Source organism: Schistocerca serialis, chromosome 7 (genome assembly GCF_023864345.2).
Source record: "Schistocerca serialis cubense isolate TAMUIC-IGC-003099 chromosome 7, iqSchSeri2.2, whole genome shotgun sequence".
Classification (NCBI taxonomy): Eukaryota; Metazoa; Arthropoda; class Insecta; order Orthoptera; family Acrididae; genus Schistocerca; species Schistocerca serialis.
This window is the reverse complement of record NC_064644.1, coordinates 182,714,136-182,730,899: the sequence shown is the minus strand read 5'-3', so window position 1 is coordinate 182,730,899 and position 16,764 is coordinate 182,714,136. Positions and strand designations below refer to the sequence as shown.

General features: G+C 39.9%; 1 protein-coding gene across 1 annotated transcript in view; it reads right to left on the bottom strand.

Moving 5' to 3' along the window:
* Positions 1-16,764, bottom strand: part of LOC126412463 (nucleolar protein 6) — a 141,243-nt gene that overhangs the window by 11,804 nt on the left and 112,675 nt on the right. The window contains exons 17-19 of the mRNA XM_050082074.1: positions 9,839-10,092; positions 5,243-5,451; positions 4,930-5,127 (exon numbers count right to left, since the gene is read on the bottom strand). Coding sequence (XP_049938031.1) covers positions 4,930-5,127; positions 5,243-5,451; positions 9,839-10,092 — 661 coding nt within the window. The remainder of the gene's footprint in view (positions 1-4,929; positions 5,128-5,242; positions 5,452-9,838; positions 10,093-16,764) is intronic.

Here is a 16,764-nt window from a genome sequence, read left to right as displayed (position 1 = left end):
AGTAGCTCTGGTGTATCAACCACCAAACGTGTGAATTTTAGCTAGTACACAGGGTTTCTCAAACCTTTTGGGTCAAATTGAAACAGGCGATAGTGGGTCCTCAACTGATTACATGAAGGTAGGAAACCAATGATTGGAAATGCATATATATTGTGTTATGGACATACAAAGCATACGTGTACACTGCATAACAAAAATGTAGCCGATAGTAACCATTCAAAGCAGCAACTGCCAGTCTCAATGTATGTATTGAAACAGTGCATGCAGTTCTGCCACACTCTCACAAAGATCCTGGGTGTCTGATGTACACTGGACAGACACTGGAACGGGCAGCAACAACTTAGTTCATAGCATATGTGTCATGTGACAACCAATGCATCGCACCAGCACATTAACCTGTGGTGTGTGCATGCCACTATCCCTGATGTCAGTTGTCCATTGCACCAGACAGCTCGTGATGTGTTACTGCGTACAGTGCAAGATGCATAGTCAAAGATGAAATGTTTCTCGTCAGGAGAGTTGGCAGACATGCATTTAATGTAAGGACCAGTAGGATGTAGTGCCCTTAAAGCAGCACGAACGTACAGAAAATGGTAAAGCAGCATGAATAATAGAGAATGATTTCCCAAAAGGTATCATTCTCATTGGAAGAATTTTGCTTTCCTGAATACCAACTTACAAGAGATGGGGTCATTCTCGCCACAGGGAACCAGCCAAGGTTCCCGCCAAAGACATGTCTGAACACCAGACTTTGAGGAGATGGTGCTCAATCATGTGGCCAACACCCAGCAATAAGCCCCAGTCAACTTGCTCGTGAAATGTGCACTTTGAAGGACACAGTGTGGAGAGTACTGGTGGAACAGGTACTACACCCCTATCATAACGAATGTGTCCAAGCAATGGGACTAACAGATTTTGAGCACTCTGTTCACTTCTGTCAAATCGATTATCCACTGCAGTGCCGAACTTACTACAGTTTCTATTGTTCATGGATGAGGCTTCGTTCACCCACAATGGTATTTTCAACAGCCATGTCTGGAATCAGGACAACCGCCACAGCACCCACATTGGTGGCCACCAGCAATGATTTTCTTGCAACATATGGGGGACATTGTCTAAGATCACCGTAACACAGCCTTATCTGCTGCCTCCCCATCTGACTTGTCTGCATTACCTGGTGTTCCTGCAATATGTACTGCCACAGTTCTTGGAGACTGTAACCCTTGTTGTCCATAAAAAAATGTGGTTTCAACACAATAGTGCACCAGCGCACTTCAATATTAATGTCTGTGAGCACCCTCATCTTTGGATTGGAACAGGTGGTCCTGTCCTATATTCCAAGGCCAGTGCGGATGCCAGATCTCATGCCTCTGAACTTTTTTCCCTGGGGTCACATCAAGACATTGGTGTATAAACCCCATAGGAACGAATGAAGGTTGCTTGCTAGGATCCAAGTTGCCTGTCTTCTGGTACAACAGAGATCTCTGAGATAGTGTGACAGAACATCTAGTGCACTGGAACTTCATGTGCTGTTGCCATATATGCACTAAGACTGGCAGTTATCTGTCTGAACAATTACTGTTCATGTTGTTGTTATGCAGTGTATGCTGTGTAAGTCCACAATAAATATGTTTCAGACCATTGGTTACCTATCTTACATAATTAGTTGTGAACCCACTATCACCTGTTTCAACTTGACCCAAACTGTGTGACACCCCCTGTATAATAAAATGAAACGTGCACTTTTTGGTTTGCATCTGCATTTCTTCAACTTTTCCCTTTCTACATTCCTACAAGAACCTCAAAGCTTAACCTTGCTCATGAGTCTCCTCACATGTAATGATCAGACTTAATATATTTACACATAAATTTTGAAAGAATAAGTTTATTAAAACAATCCTATCGTAAACACCTATGCCTATGAACATCTACAATAGAAATTTTAAAGTGTATGCAATTTTGAAGTGTATGCAAGTTCAGTGTATTATTATACAAGATTTTCCAGTATGCCTACCTCATACGAGGGATGTACCACAAGTAAGGTTCCAAATGAGCTACAGCCTCAAGGGAAGGTGCTATGCTAAATATGACAACAGTGCCGTGCGCAGCGGTTCCCCTACTCTCGAGCCCACCTGTCCACAATTCACTGTGTCGCTCGGTGTTGGCTTGGCAGTCATCAGAGGTGGAAGTGTTATTCACCGCTCCCGCTAAGTGCTAGGTTCGAACAGTAATCCAGTTTCTCCACACAAGGAAGTTACTGCCCATGGAGATTCATCGGCAGCTGGTTGGTTGGTTGGTTTGGGGAAGGAGACCAGACAGCGTGGTCATCGGTCTCATCGGATTAGGGAAGGATGGGGAAGGAAGTCGGCCGTGCCCTTTCAGAGGAACCATCCCGGCATTGGCCTGGAGTGATTTAGGGAAATCACGGAAAACCTAAATCAGGATGGCCGGACGCGGGATTGAACCGTCGTCCTCCCGAATGCGAGTCCAGTGTCTATCCACTGCGCCACCTCGCTTGGTCATCGGCAGCTGACTGAGGTTCATAGTGAAGAGTGCATGCCCATTCAGCACATCAGCAAATGGTGCAGGGCTTTGCTGAGGGTTGCACAGAAGTTCAAGATGAAGAATGGAATGGAAGACCACCAGTTTCGGATGCAATTGTCCAGAAGATCAACAGTGAGCTGCTCAAAGATCTGAGGGTCACTGTCCGTGAACTTGTTGAACGCATTCCTGAAACGTCTCATGGCACAATTGAAAGAACTTTAACAGAAACGTTGGGTCCTCCGGATTCTGACTGACGGACACAAGGAGCAACGCCTTGACTGTGCCTGCAAGTTTCTTCGACAGTATGACGGGGGAGGCAGCAAGGAGAAGTTGTTGGACTCTATCATCACAGGAGATGAAACGTGGGTGTTTCATTACACCCCCAAAACAAAACAACAATCTCGTCAGTGGCGTTCAAATAAATGCAGTCAGCAGGAAAGGTCATGGCGACTGTATTTTGAGATTGGAAGGGGGTACTCCTCATCAATTTCATGCAACCTGGGATGACTCCAACAGATACTGTGAAACATTGACCATACTCTGGCGAGCAATCCGGAATCGCCGGAAAGGACGACTGATGGAGGGAGTAGTGCTTCTTCACGACAACACTCGACCCCACGTCGCTCATCAAACACAGGAGCTTTTGAAGAAATCTGGGTGGACTGTTGTGGCCCAGCCCCTGTACAGCCCGGACTTAGCCTGCAGCGATTATCACCTCTTCCCCAAGCTAAAGGAACAATTAGGTGGCAAACGTTTCAAGAGCGATGATGAAGTCTGAGCAGGGTTCACACGTTTCCTCAACGGATTGACGGGAGACTTCTTCGACATAGGGATACAAAAGCTGGGGCACCGTCTTCAAAAGTGCATCGAAAAAAATGGAGACTACGTTGAAAAATAGACAAAAGTGTAAGCTTTTCAATGATATATAAATTAATAACAATAAACAATGTTTTCTATTTTTAAAACATATGGGAACCTCACTTTTGCTACAACCCTCGTATTATTATTCTGAGTTATAGTGTGCGCAAAATAAAACTGGTCTGGAAAATATTTAGAATAAGACAGACATGATATTGACCCCTGTTAATGACCATCACAGAAGATGCTGGAAATGACAGTCATTGATATTGATGCAATGCTGTTCTTGACTTGTAGCAGCTCTAATGGATGGCAGCAATAGCATTTTCAATGTTTTGCTGTAACTCTTTCAGTGTGTGAAAATTATTTGAGTACATCTGACCCTTCAATTTGGCTCTCAGGAAAAAAAACTCCAGGGAAAGAGATCAGGCGATCAAGATAGGCAGGAGATTGCACTGTCTCTGCTCATTGTCCTCTCCTCACGGAATGCCTCGTATACTCGTCACAAGGTTACCAAGGCATTGCATGCTCTTGTTAGACCTTCTTTTGAGTTGATCCACATGCAGATTAATGATCATGAACAGTTTCTGGACATAATGGTCAGCATTTTAACAGTTATGATGTGGAAACTGGGTAATGGGCACCAAACACCAATCTTGAGATTATGCAATGGCTCTTCAAAGTAAAGAGGGGGATCTTCTGATCCATAATGGTGCATGTTCCATGAGTTCACATACAAGCTAGACCAGGCCTAAACTGAAGAAATGAAAAACTGAGGATCGAAAAGTACTGATGTCAGCTCACTAAAAAACCACCAGCAGAATCCAACACATGAAAATTCAGCTGGATACTTTAAAATTCATGCGCAAAAGTAAATTTGTAAGGATACACATGAAAGTTCTTCTTCATAACGTTTCAACATGATGACCTCTTAATTCACATTTGCACAGGTAAATGGCATTGAGGTTTTGTCGCACTTTGTTTGACGCTTTCCTTCATTCGGAAAATTTTTCTGATGTTCTAATTCTTTTCAGATGGTTACAGGTTATATTTGCCAGGTCCATTTCATCCCATTTTGTCACTAAGTTTTCCATTGAAGACTTTGCCAGAGGTTTTGCACAAAGAATCTTGCACACATTTTCCACAAATTGTGATTCGCATAACATGTGACAATGAACACGTGCTGTTCTATCATGAACACCATTTTGTGTTGCATTGGTCACTAAACACATCTTCTCCTCTCACTCACTCAAACATAATGACAAAGCAAAGTACTCTGAATAGAGCATGCAGGAGATGCGCATATGCAGACATATGAAAGTAAGCAATGGTATATTAAATTCACAGTTTCCAGCATTTTCTCTGATGGGCAGTTTTCCTGTTCACTGACAAGTGTCAATTCTACATCAGCCTTATAAAAAATTTATGTGCCACTTTTATTTTGCCCATCTTTTTTAAGTTTATTCTAGTAAGTATATGGATCACAAATCACTTCCTCCTAAAATTTAGTGAATCATGATTACTTACTCGCAATTCCCTTAAATAGCACTGAACTGGATCAAATCCAACAATGGGGATTTTTTCTGGTTGTTGTGGTTTATATGGTGGAAGTTTTGAAGGTTCCTTGTCAACTTTAGCTTGCAACGATTCACTTCTTCGTGAAATTAATGATGGATGTAAGTATATGACAACATCATAAAAATCTAATGCTGGAGAAAATAGTGCCTGTAATAAATAAATATAAAATAAATAAATAAAAGGAAATTACAAATAAATCTTTTTAAAACAAAATATTGACTCACATTTATTTCATAAGCTTTGTAACAAGCTGATATGTTACCTGGTAATGAAGAGAAAAAGTAGATAATTGCTCTTCTATAACTTTCAGTGCTTCCACTGCAAGGGAAGTGACATGTACAAGTACTGCTAAGGATGGAGCTTCTTTAGTCCATACTGAATGCACAGTGTCACCTGGTGTGGCAATAAAGAGTGGTGGAAGAGACTTGCGAGCATTGTGGAAATGTTTATCAACTGAAGTCACGGTCTCATCTGCAATAATAATAATAATAATAATAACAATAAATTAAACACTGCAAAGAGACATGATATACCACACAGCAATGTTAAATAAATACAAAAAAATCATGAGGCCACATTCATAAATGGGAAGTTACTGAATGTGTTGGCCAGATAAAGTAACTCTTGTCTGAAACAGAGAGTATTAGTTCTTACAATGATTTTTATAAAACTTAACAGGTTATTCTGAGTAATCAGAAGTGATTTAATCTTCAAAAAGAATTCACTAATAAATATCGGGTGACACTGTTTTCTTTAAAAGAATAGTCCACGTGTCAACACAGGCCAAAAAATGTTCTTCATGGTGGCCACAAAGAGTAAAGCAATATTTATCAAAGATGGGAAGGGAGTGAAGAAGGGTGGGAAGATTATGGTATACATACACAAAACGAGGAATGTTTGGCTGCACAAACATAAAGATATGACAAAAAACTGGATGATCACGTAAATGATTTTCAAAGCCTGCCGGAATGCATGAATCTTGCTTGATCTCAGCTGATATGTGGCATTGCTACCGATACAAACATTAGAATTGCTGTACTGCAATGCCACTCCCCTCTTCCCAGTCAATAAGTGATTCCAGCACCCTTATAAAGCTCACGCTTTCAGTGATGTATTCACCTCGCAATTTTATCGCTAGCCGTAACATACCACTGTGTCTTTGTTTAAATTCCACTACATCTTGGTTTCTTTCTTAGTTTGCTTGCAGAATTTGTTTGTTATAATGCTGTCTCCAGTATTCATTTCCTCCATTATTACTGTTGTTGTCATCGTACTGACAGCCCCAAGTTGGTTGGCCAGCCTCAGTGGATTCCCCGAGTTGTCCCCAATCTTTTGGCAAATCCTGGTCATAATAAATGGCAACATGATATATGGTCAGGCGATCACTCTTCCTGCTTTCGACTTCACTATTGCTACTAGGCTGCCTTCATTTGGAGTTTGTGGGCCCTTTTCTGGGCTCTAGTGGTTAATAGTTGTGGATGCTTATTCTAATTATCCATATGTGGTCAGCATGGCATCCATCATAATGGACATGACAATTAAAGTGCTCCTCCACATTCTGGCCATTGAAGGACTTTCCCGAACCACTATATCAGCCAATGGTCTCCAACTGATAGTGACAGCTCTTACATCATTTCTGCACCTTCAATACCACAAAAAACCTTTTCAGTCCACCATTTCACCTATCCTCCAATGACAAAGTTGAATGTATGGTACATACATTTAAGCACCAAATATTGAAGCTGTTGGTAACCACCATCACCAAAGCATTGCTCAAGATATTCCTCCGTATACAACCACTCCCATAAATGATCACGGCCCAGCAGAGCTCCTCCATGGGAGACAATGTTACCACTGATGGCTGGTGCCTTACGTCTGATGAGACGTGCCAGAGAGGGGTTTGGAGTACTGGCATACCAGCCAACTCAGTCTGTGCCAACTGGCTGCACTGCTGCTCATGATGCACCCTGACATAAAAAGCTCGCCCTTGCAGAACACCAGCAGTGGTTTCCATGGACACAGGCATGGAGGTGGAGGACTCCACACAGCCTCTGCAACCACAGTCACTGATGCCCACATCGCTGCATCCAAGCATGATTCCGAATGCTCCCAATTCCTCATACTAACCAGCAGGCTTAAGTACCAGGGCACCAATTGTGCCCCTAGTTCACCTTCTGAAGCATCATCCAAGGTGCTTCTGGCCCTTTATGCTTGGCAAAATCATTTCAATTGATTAAACATTTTCCAGTCACAAAGTTCTTTAGCTTCTGGAATTTTCCAGAGGGTAGCAAATCCCATAAATATGCCACATTTTTCAACAATTCCTATGATTCCCAAGTGCCAAACACGACATCCACAGTAATACGAGGGCAGTTCAATAAGTAATGCAACACATTTTTTTTCTGAAACAGGGGTTGTTTTATTCAGCATTGAAATACACCAGGTTATTCCCCAATCTTTTAGCTACACAACACTATTTTTCAACGTAATCTCCATTCAATGCTACGGCCTTACGCCACCTTGAAATGAGGGCCTGTATGCCTGCACGGTACCATTCCACTGGTCGATGTCGGAGCCAACGTCGTACTGCATCAATAACTTCTTCATCATTCGCGTAGTGCCTCCCACGGATTGCATCCTTCATTGGGCCAAACATATGGAAATCCGACGGTGCGAGATCGGGGCTGTAGGGTACATGAGGAAGAACAGTCCACTGAAGTTTTGTGAGCTCCTCTCGGGTGCGAAGACTTGTGTGAGGTCTTGCGTTGTCATGAAGAAGGAGAAGTTCGTTCAGATTTTTGTGCCTACGAACACGCTGAAGTCGTTTATTCAATTTCTGAAGAGTAGCACAATACACTTCAGAGTTGATCGTTTGACCATGGGGAAGGACATCGAACAGAATAACCCCTTCAGCGTCCCAGAAGACTGTAACCATGACTTTACCGGCTCAGGGTATGGCTTTAAACTTTTTCTTGGTAGGGGAGTGGGTGTGGCGCCACTCCATTGATTGCCGTTTTGTTTCAGGTTCGAAGTGATGAACCCATGTTTCATCGCCTGTAACAATCTTTGACAAGAAATTGTCACCCTCAGCCACATGACGAGCAAGCAATTCCGCACAGATGGTTCTCCTTTGCTCTTTATGGTGTTCGGTTAGACAACGAGGGACCCAGCGGAAACAAACCTTTGAATATCCCAACTGGTGAACAATTGTGACAGCACTACCAACAGAGATGTCAAGTTGAGCACTGAGTTGTTTGATGGTGATCCGTCGATCATCTCGAACGAGTGTGTTCGCACGCTCCGCCATTGCAGGAGTCACAGCTGTGCACGGCCGGCCCGCACGCGGGAGATCAGACAGTCTTGCTTGACCTTGCGGCGATGATGACACACGCTTTGCCCAACGTCTCACCGTGCTTTTGTCCACTGCCAGATCACCGTAGACATTCTGCAAGCGCCTATGAATATCTGAGATGCCCTGGTTTTCCGCCAAAAGAAACTCAATCACTGCCCGTTGTTTGCAATGCACATCCGTTACAGACACCATTTTAACAGCTCCGTACAGCGCTGCCACCTGTCGGAAGTCAATGAAACTATACGAGACGAACCGGGAATGTTTGAAAATATTCCACAAGAAATTTCCGGTTTTTTCAACCAAAATTGGCCGAGAAAAAAAAAGTGTTGCATTACTTATTGAACTGCCCTCGTAATTCAGCATGCAAAACTTTTTTTTTAACAATCAACAAATGTAGCAAACCTCTAGAAGAAGCTGTTTTCATGACTAATTTCTTATCTAAACTGTACTATATTCTTTCCTGAACTATGCCTGCAGCATAATCTATTTAATAAACATTTAATCATCCTTCAGTTAATGTTGTGTACTTCCCTTATGTTTATATCTATGGTTATGATTTTGGGGTGTTCTCCACATAGATCATTTTCAACCAAAGTTTAAGTATGTTTGTATTAAGTTACCAATCTGAAAATCAAGGAGAAAACTCCTTATAAATCATCACCAAATAAGGATGAATTTCTGTTGCCAATTAAATAGTGACACACACTATCCACTCAGTTCTGTCATTATTTAACACTCATTTTGGCACTGCTGCTGAAATACACATCTCCACTTCTCCCATCTACCAGTACCTCTCTATCCCCTCTTTGACCCAAACATCTCCCTTCTCCCAGTTGCCATCATCACTTCCTATCCAACGTATTCATTTTCCTGGGCAACCACATGTAAACACTGTCACCCAACTCTGGGGTGTGAATTTTCATTATCGTAATAAAAAAATTAGGTTATAAACAACAATAAAGATTAATGAATGGTTTGCACTCACTGAACCTGGAGTCACAACTGAGCCAGCAGCATTACAAATAAAATAGCACTTCATTTCAGAGGAAAAAAAAGAATATTTTTATGAATTCCAGTACACTAACCCCTATTCATAGTCTGAGTCTGACTGACTAGTTGAACACTTTGTAAACAATCAAGTCTTTTCATATAGTCCTGGTTTCTCCACTTTTCTCTTTACACAATTAGGATGGAGCTCAATATTTGTAATCCAGATATTTACTAGTACTGTTAAAATTCTTACATTTTACAACTATGAATGTTTCATTCCATTTTACTGATGAGATCTTCACAGGAAAGAGAATACATATAAACATTTTTTGTGCCACATCCCAAGATGTTTGATTTAAAAATAACATATATTAAACTTTTACTGTACACAGCGTTTTTAACTCTAGCTGCAGGGAAGTGACAGGTAATCAACTGAATAAAATTACAGAAAATTTTCCATGTAGAGTTAATTTTAATGTACAGTTAATTTTTGTAAGGCAAAAAACTTCAACTTACTGTCGAGTTCATTATTTATGTTGACAATCAATGGCTCCATGTGCCAATCAGTGTATGCAAGTCTATGAAGAAAACGGAAAAAAGCACATTGTGGTTGTTGAGGTGGCTGATACGGCCCAGGAGATGAATACAGTGATGCAACAATTAGTTCTACAGCCATAGCAGGCATATGACTATCATCAAGCATCTGTGAAGATAGCCACCGTTTTGCCAAACACGTGGTTGGTCCATATGATGGATACTCCTGATGCAAACTGCAACAGCAGAATACTGTATAATCTTGGTCCACAAAAACAAATAAAAGAGAAAATGATAATAGTGTTATATATTCTAGAACATAAAATAAAGTAGAAACTAAGAATACAAGCACAAGTCTGCCCTACAAGGATAAAGATCACTAATGGCATCTTCATGTGATGTGTTTAGTAACAGACTGTCTGTAATCTGCATTTGTTTTCTTTACAAGATACTTATTTTACTATATATCATTACTCCCTGGTATTTGGATGGCAAAAATGGCTTCAACTATGACTAGCCGTGTAGTGAAATGCTACTACACTTTTAATGTCATGACAGTCACAACATAGATTCTCTACACATAAGTTGTCAGTACTCCTCTTAATGCTATCAAATAAAGATCTGGCAGCGAAATTCTGAATTCAAATTCTTGCTAGGACAGGCTAGATGCCAATAGTGGCAGTGTATTTAAAGTTGTAAACTACTCAACAATATCTAGTGACTTTATTACAGATCCTATTGTAAATTAAACTAGGTAAAGAATAGTGTAAAAGGTGGGTCACATGTGGTAATCAGATGTTACAGTATACCACCTGCCTTCATAGCTGTAGTGACAGGGATTCAAGTGAGACTAACTGAATGTTTTATCTGGAAGACACTTCAAGCAGTTAGTTATAGAACCAAAAGTCTTGAACTTCCTGAACCAGTTAATGAAGAGCAGAGTATCGGTGATCATGTTACTGTTGTTGCAGGTGTTCCAAGGAATGTTAACAAAGGTGAGAAGAATATGTTTGTTACGTAAGAGTAACAAAAAAAAAAATTAAAGAATATCATAGCAGTCAACATCATATATTTAACTCCAGAGCCGAAAATATAAAGCAGAACAAATCACTGCACAAAATGCTTTAGACCAGTAAGAGATGGTACAATCCACAATACTAGAAAAGTTCTCAGAAACAAAAATCTTCATCACAGATTTGGGTTAAAGTCTTGTTGATAAAAGCAGAATGAAGCCAAACTCAGTATGAAGAGGCAATGTGAGAAGTGTTCAATTAACTCAAAAGTAAAATTTTGCTAACCAATCTTGACTAAAAAAACTTAGTAATTTTTAACCTTACCTGATACCAGTAAGTGGATTAAAATCATCTATTTGGTCACTCTGTGACCACACTGGCACCAAAATGGAAGATGACAGAAAGAAAGCCGAAATAGCGAATTTTGTCTTCTGAAGACTGTAATTTGGCTTCCTCTTTCAACCATCACACAAATCAATAGATGGCAGTTACTGAATTAAGTGACTGCAGAATAATAAATAAATTAAAATTATCAATAATATAAGGGCACTGATGAGACACGTGTGAGATTCTACACAGGGTACACGAAACACATTGCTCCCCTTCTAACAGTAGCTTATTGTATGTCACTACAGCAATGAATGGTAGCTAATGATTCGATACAAGTGCACCTCATTCTTGTTTTTAAGAAAAATCATTCAAGTGATAAACATGATTATAGGCATGTATCGCTGACATAAATCTGTTGCAGAACTATAGAACACATTTTATAGTCTCACATTATGATCTGTATGGAGAACGAAAAAAATCACCTCTTTAAAAATTGACATGGATTCCACAAAAAAAATTGTTGTGAAACTCAGCTCATCCTGTTTGTGCACAAGATCCAGAGTGCATCAGTCAATGGCATCCCAGTTAATGGCAATGGCATCCCAGTTAATGCGATGGTCCTTGACTTCTGGAATGCACTTGATACAGCTATATGTTGTCATTTAACAAACAAAGTATGAGTTTACCTTGTATTGAACCAGATTTGTGACTGGATTCAGAACTTATTAGCAGACAGAACTCAACAATCATTCGTAATAGGGCAAAACTGACACGTAAGAAAGTCCATGTGGATTACACTGTTGCTTATAAGCAGGCTGTAAGACCAAAAGGCTGCAGTGAAATGCAGTAAGACATGCAGAGGCTCAGCGATTGGTACGGGGGCTGGCAGTTGACCTTACATATAAATTATTGTAATGCATTGTGGACAAATACGCAGATAAACCCGTCGCTTTTAAACTGCACTTCTGGTGCTAAATCACTGTTTACAGTAAAAACTGTAAAATATCTAACAGTAAGCATCCACAGTGACTTGTATTAGAATGACACAAAATCTAGGTGTGTGTGTGTGTGTGTGTGTGTGTGTGTGTGTGTGTGTGTGTGTGTGTGTGTGTGTGTGTGAGGGGGGAGGGGGGGGGGGGGGGGGAAGAAAGCCAAAGTTCTTCACTGGGAGAATCTTCAGAAAACGTAATTCACCAATGAAATTAATGGTTTACGTAATACTTGTTTGACCCATTCTGAGTACTGCCTGTCAGTCTTGGATTAACAGAAAAGACATAAAAGGTATAACAAAGGGTAGCATCTTTCATCACAATCTCATGCATGAGTAAGATTATTAAGAAATATCCAGTTGCAGATGCTACAAGACAAGCATCATGGAGAAGTTTACTGTTAAAAGTCTGAGAATGTATGTTCCCAGAAGAGTCAGGCAATATATTACTTCCATCTACACATGTTTCGTGAACTGACCAAATGAAGAAAATCAAGAGAAATGTGAGCTCATATGAAAGCTCATTGAAAGTAGTTTCTCCTGTGCACCATTTGAGGTTGGAACAGGTAAGTGGGGAAATAGTGATACCAGACGAACCCTCTGCCACACACTGAAAGATGGTTGGTTGGTTGGTTTTGGGGAAGGAGACCAAACAGCGAGGTCATCGGTCTCATCGGATTAGGGAAGGACGGGGAAGGAAGTCGGCCGTGCCCTTTGAAAGGAACCATCCCGGCATTTGCCTGGAGCGATTTAGGGAAAGCACGGAAAACCTAAATCAGGATGGACGACTGTAAGATGGCTTGTGAACTATAAGTTTAGGAGGAGATACAGATGTAGATGGGTACACAAAATTAAAAAGACCCTACTGATTTATGGATACTGTAGTTACCTTCAGAAGTTCTGAGCCACTAGAGCCATACCCACATTTAAAATACATCATCATGAACTTGTAACAACACTAGCCACAGTCTTCTTGTAAAAATAGCAAATAAAGTGAAACACTTTTACACTTTTCAGGGAACTTCATAAAAAATTGTGTAAATTTTGGGAAATTATGTTTCAAGCATATACTTGATTTTTATTATTAACCAACATATTTGATGAAAAATCCAGGATTTAGTTTTTCTCCAATTACTTCTGGTGAATTTTTTGCTATCTGGTTTTCAAATTCATAGAAACATTCGAAAGTTTTGATGTGTGCTGCAAAAATTTAGCATAAGTCTGAAAGTAATTATGAGACCTGGACAAATGTTACATACAACCATACATATATATATGACATCTGTAACGTCTCTTAGCAAAAGACATATTATGTAATAAAGAGAAAACATTGTGTGTCATGTTTTGTTCTTGTATGGAATTATGAACTGATTTTTTTTTTTTTTTATTTAGATAATATCTGTGTCGGCGAGTACTGAAACCGCCACAGACGATACTTATTAAATATCAAACAAAGATGAGAATATGTGACTAGTATAAATAGTACAGAACAAACATTAATTTCTCTGTCGTCTTCTTGGAGTTACGTGAGTAGGATAGCCTGTGACGTTATATTGTACGCTAGCGTAGCATTCTTTTGTCAAGATTGTGAGAGGCACGCCATTAGACATAGACTTGGAAAGGTGTGTAATTAATTGATTTGTTTAAATGTTTGGAATGGAGTTACTTATTGAAACCTTGCATTGTGATTTGTAATAAGCTTGCCTGGTATTTTATCCCATCCCTTTAAGACATTTTCAGTTATTTAAATATTATTCGTGGTGCAGAGCTGCGCTACGAACGAACGAGCCGCTGCCGCGGCACATTCAAACTGCATTAAATGAAATCTATCATACCGCAAAGAAGCGGGCAGGTAATAGTGAAGTAAAATTATTTCTTTCAGCTTTCGGAATTGCAGAGCAGAGCAGCAGATTTTATGATGTGTTTTACAGGTTGACGCGGGCTGCTGATAATATATTACTAACAGTGTAAAAAGATAATTTACCTTCATAACATAAAAGAAATCTTGCTGTGCGTAGTTCTGGTCTGGCAAACCTAATAGTAAAAACATCTTTTTTCTCCGATAATAGTCTCATGTTCTCGTGTTAGTCGTGGTACTTATTGGTGTTTTACTGTTAACAAAAATCCACTGCAAAATTTTGACGTTGAACAATCATTGCGTACTGTAACATCACTATGGATAACAAAGTAATTTTCATTAACCTTTTCAATAACTATAAAGTAAGGAAGATACGTTGAACTTTATAGTGAGTTACAGTAACGAAAAAATGTTCCTTTAATAGAAAGCCACACCCAGAAGAATAAGAACATAATATATTTTGTTTTGTTGAAAATTAATGATCGAAAGAAAGTCACAGCACAGCATCACTAAAAGGTATTTTGGGGCTCTTTTCGTAGTAACATATTTAATTTCATATATTAGTTGTTACGCGAGTAATAATAAAACAAAGCAAATAATAATAGTAGCCAGCGAAACATCAAACTGCAGACAAGAAGTATATTTAACCTGCGGTAGCAGTGACACTTCCTATTGCAAGTAGTTGCCTGGGTAGAGGTGGGGACTGGGTAGGGAAGGTCACACGAGCCAAGGCGTGGGTAGCAGGATAAAATGGTTCAAATGGCTCTAAGCACTATTGGACTTAACATCAGAAGTCATAAGTCTCCTAGACTTAGAACTACTTAAACCTAACCAACCTAAGGACATCACACACATCCATGCCCAAGACAGGATTCGAACCTGCGACCGTAACAGCAGCGCGGTTCCGGACTGAAGCGCCTAGAACTGTTCGGTCACAGCAGCCGGCTGGTAGCAGGATAGTGTGGGGCCTTATACTAGTGTTAACAGTTTCCTATTACATGTTTCTGTGTGCAACACCCAATCCTCTATAGGTAGGTGAATGTTTTTTCCCTTATTTTACGTAAAACTATCAATACAATTTTCCAAATTGTTTTTGCCTGGCCAAATGTAAAAACAATAACCACTGCATTAATGTTGGGAATTTGGAGAAATTAAGTTAACTGCACAATTACATGCATAATACCGGTATTAATACAAGCCATTCAAGTGTTAAAATTTATGCCCGATTTCATCTATAAATGAGAAAAAGAGTAAATTTTGAGTCCACTTCGCACATCGCATATTGACAAAATCTTAACTCTTTGCCCTCTGTCACAAAACTTGGACAGTTTCAAAGCTTAACGTGGCATCCTACAAAGTTCGTCATGAAGTTATATGTACATAGATACATAACATCATCATGAAATATAATGTAGGGCACAATACAGAATGGAATTTGCAGTTAAATTTTAGCTGTGTTGTTAGGTCCTTTTCCAACCCGTGCCTTGAAAACCAGGACGTATTCCGAAAGAAGTGCCAAAGGTTTGTGACGAATATGATTTTATTAAAATTGCTTAGTCTTTTCTTTTAGTTCCAACCTACGAACCACTTAGGAAAACACTGCTGTACATATTCCATAAAAAGCAATATGCCATACACCACTTTATAACATCTCCCTGCAAATCAAAGTTAAAGTTTATTTCTTTTTTTACAAAATAATATTTCAACAACTCCCACGTACTTCACAAAGAGGTGCCACACCTGAAATGGTTTGAAAGAAGTACGTATATTATCCGGAAGACGTACTACCATAGCTGTGTTTACCATTGCCAAATTTTCTTACATTAGGAATATTACTGAAGTTTTATCCCAACCCAACACCTTGTTCAATAACTCAACTATAAACAATACCACACAGTATGGTTACATTTAAGTTGGCAGTGAGACTAGTGGCATGAACTGTTCCAACTTTTAACATCATCTACTGATTCAAACCTAGGAAGTTCAATGAAGTTTATTGTGCAATATTTCTAAACACTACTTGAAAATAAACACTTTGCTGGCAACGTTATACACTCTAAGATTGGGGGCGGGAATAGGGGAATGGCGCACGAACGACGCACCACAAAAGAAGTGTCCAAATGGGATGGAAATCGGTGGATGTGATGTACATGTATAGACAAAAATTTCAGAAAATTGGGTGTTTTATTCAAGAGAAAGAGCTTTACAAATTGAGCAAGTCAATAACATGCTAGTCCACCTCTGGCACTGACTGATAGAATTGTTGGATGTCCTCCTGATGGATATCGTGCCAAATTTTATCCAATTGATGCATCAGAATCATCAAAATCCTGAGCTGGTTAGAAAGCCCTGCACATAATGCTCCAAACATTCTCAACTGGGGAGATTTGGTGACCTTGCTGGCCAAGGTAAGGTTTGTCAAGCAAGAAGACTTGCAGTAGAAACTCTCACCGTGTGCAGGTGGACCTTACCTTGCTGAAATGTAAGCCCAAGATGGCTTGCCATGAAGGGCAACAAAACTATTTGCAGAATACCATCGACACAATACTGTGCTATCAGTGTGTCATGGATGACAGCCAAAGTGGTCCTGACAAGACAAATAACTGCTTGCATAAGGGCCAGAAGTGGACTAACACTTTATCGACTTGCTAAATTTGTGAAGCTCTTTCTCTTAAATAAATCATCCAACTTTCTGTTTGTCTGGACATGTACCTCACAT